This window comes from Vollenhovia emeryi, unplaced genomic scaffold (assembly GCF_000949405.1).
Source record: "Vollenhovia emeryi isolate VEMERY1.0 unplaced genomic scaffold, V.emery_V1.0 DF939405.1, whole genome shotgun sequence".
Lineage (NCBI taxonomy): Eukaryota > Metazoa > Arthropoda > Insecta > Hymenoptera > Formicidae > Vollenhovia > Vollenhovia emeryi.
In genome coordinates this window covers 2570-5349 of record NW_011966961.1, presented here as the reverse complement: position 1 = coordinate 5349, position 2780 = coordinate 2570, and the positions used below count along the sequence as shown (strand labels likewise).

General features: G+C 61.3%; 1 protein-coding gene across 1 annotated transcript in view; it reads right to left on the bottom strand.

Annotated features, from left to right (window-relative positions):
- Window positions 1-2780, bottom strand: part of LOC105557921 — a 7518-nt gene that overhangs the window by 3314 nt on the left and 1424 nt on the right. Inside the window, exons 2-5 of the mRNA XM_012005327.1 lie at window positions 2588-2776; window positions 1609-2480; window positions 675-1398; window positions 8-599 (exon numbers count right to left, since the gene is read on the bottom strand). Coding sequence (XP_011860717.1) covers window positions 8-599; window positions 675-1398; window positions 1609-2480; window positions 2588-2776 — 2377 coding nt within the window. The remainder of the gene's footprint in view (window positions 1-7; window positions 600-674; window positions 1399-1608; window positions 2481-2587; window positions 2777-2780) is intronic.

The window sequence follows — 2780 nt, the reverse complement described above, 5'->3', positions numbered from 1 at the left end:
AGCTTGCCCTCTTTGGGGAGGAGCACCAGCCTCGCCTTCTTCCACAGCCCCGGGAAGATGCCCCCCTCCAGACACCGGGTATACAACCCCTCCAGTCTGTCGGAGAGCTCCCCCAGGGCTGCCTTCAAAATTATGCCGGGGACCCCGTCCGGACCCGGCGCCTTGCCCTTCTTGAGCTTCTTAGCCGCTCGCGCCAGCTCCGTCCGGGTAATCCCCAGCTCCTCCTGCCAGGGCTGATGCTCCTCCCCGTGCTCCGCATCCCGTGGAGGAGGACCGCCATCGTCCCCCGCTGGGAATAGGGCTTCCACCACCTCTTGGAGAAAGCGTGGGTCCAAATTCTCCACCGTCGGAGGTGCCCCCGAACTCAACTTGTTCATTACAAGTTTATAGGGGCGCCCCCAAGGGTCCTCGTTAAGGGAGCTAATCAGCTCCTCCCACGCTTTCTCCTTGGCAGTTCTAATTGCCGCCCGCAACGCTTTCCTTCTTTGGCGGTACTCCTCCACGAGCCTCTCCTCCTCCGCAGGTGGAGTTCCTCTCCTCCTTCTAGCCCGCAGGACGGCTCTCCTGGCGGCCACCGAGGATTTCCTCAGCGCGTCTATCTCTTCCGACCATCAGTAGGCCGCCCTGCGGGCCACGAATCCGGCGCGCGGCATAGCGGCGTCGCACGCACTCACCAGCACCCGCTGTACCCATCTGGCCTCCTCTTCCACTGTGGGCGCAGGGTCCGGCTGCGCCCACAGTGCCGCAATTAGGGACTCCTTGAGCTTATCCGGGTCCAGCTTGTCCGCTCTCCACCTGACCATTCGCTGTTGCAGACTCCTCCTCTCGTTCTCCCAAGTGAACTTTATATGGATGGGAAGGTGGTCGGAAAGCAACTCAAGGCCTTCCGCCACCTCCCATCCACTTATCCTCCTCGCGGCCGCAGGGGAAGTCCACGTCAAGTCGACGATTGACTCCCCCTGCGGCCTTACGCAGGTGCTAACGCTCCCTACATTTTCTAAGTGGAGGCCTAGGCGCGCGGCCCAGGCCTCCACGTCTGCCCCCTTGGCATCTGGCCGCCGGGAACCCCAAAGTGCCGATTTGGCATTGAAGTCCCCGGCGACCAGAATTGGTCCGGGGAGATACTCCCGGACCAAATCCTCCAGCTCCTCCAGTCTCGCGTCCGCTTCGGCACGGGTAAGGCTAGGCCTCAGGTAGACCCCTATTACAAATAGGGGCCCCCATTTGACCGCCACCCAGCCCTCCCCGGCCTTGAGTCTCGAGAAGGGGGGAGCCTGCTCCCCCGTTCTCCTCCACACGATCGCCGCCGAACCGTCCGTGCTCCCCGCCCAACAGGGGTTCTTAGGAACACGGTACGGCTCAGCGACGATGCCAAGTCCGCAACCACGCTCCGCCAGGCTGTGGAGGAACAGATCCTGAGCCTGGCAGGCGTGGTTGAGATTCGCCTGGAGCGCCACTAACGCCGTGAAGGCGACGCCTTCCCAGCCTCCTCCTGGCTGTTTCTCTCGTTCGGGTGCGTTCCCTGCGCCGCCGGCTCGGTCTCCGTGGGCTCTTCTTGCTGCCTAGGCTGACCTGCTGTCTGCCCCTTTTCCCGGCCTTCCTCTCTACTCTTTCTGGCTGCCCTCTTCCTCTCGTTTTTGCTCGGGAGTCGACACGCCGCCCCTCCAGCCTTGTGGTCTCCCTTTGCATACTGCGCAATCAGGGGTTTCGGTACATCCCTGCGCCTTATGCCCTTCTTTGCCGCACCGGTAGCAAAGCATGCTCCTGTCGGTGCTGCTCCTGCATTGCGCTCTAATGTGCCCCCTCTCCAGGCACCTGAAGCACACTAACGGGCGGGGGTCGAGCAGTTCCACCCTGCACAACACCCAGCCCAGCCTTATCCTTTTCGCCTCAGCTGTTCTTCTCGCCACCTCGAGTCCACACTGTATCCAGCACGTGCCCATTCCGCCAGGGGTCCGCCGGATGGGGCCCACCTTTACATCGTCCGGGAGCCCACCACCAGCCTTCGTCACCGCGGCCCGAATTTCCTCTTCCGAGACGGATTCGTCTAGGTCTTTAATCCTGATCTCCGCCCTTTTTTCGGGGCGGGTGACCTTGACGCCTTTGCCCTCCCCAACTGTTTTTATTGTGGTGGCAAGCGCGTCTGCCCTGACCTTGGCCTCGGCACCTCCAGATATCTCGAGCAGGGTAGCTCCGTTCAAGGCTTTCCTGCTCTTGACCTTGTCTATTCCCAGGTCCTCCAGTTTGATCTGGGACCTTAGGAATCTCATCCCCTCAGCAGCCTGACCCTCCGGGAATGAGATCGCCACCGCAGCGGTTTTAGGCAACCTCCTCTTCGGCTGCTCCTTCTGCCCCTTCTTCTCGGCTCCGTTGATGGTCGCCGTAGTCGCAGGCTTCCCTGTTTTTGCCACCGGATTTGGTTCCTTTTTTTCCGGCTTCTTCCTCCCCTTTCTCACCACCTCCGCCCAGGAGGTGGTTGGCTTGGCTAGAGCCGGGGTCCTCCTTGGAGGGCTTCTTTTCCTCCTTCGGCTTGGTCTCCTTGCTTTTTCGGACGATCTGCGCCGCCGTCTCTCGCCCTCAGCCTCACCTTGTTCTTCATCTCATCCACGCTGGTGACGACTGGGAGTCTCTTCCCAGTCTCCCCCTTTCCTGTTGGGATTCGGCTCAGCGCTCCCTGGCACCTAGTGATTAAGTTCTCCAGGTTGCGCTTCACCTTGTCTGAATCCCCACAGACTACCTCCTTTATGGAGACTCCCTCCATGACTCGCCTGATGCCCTCC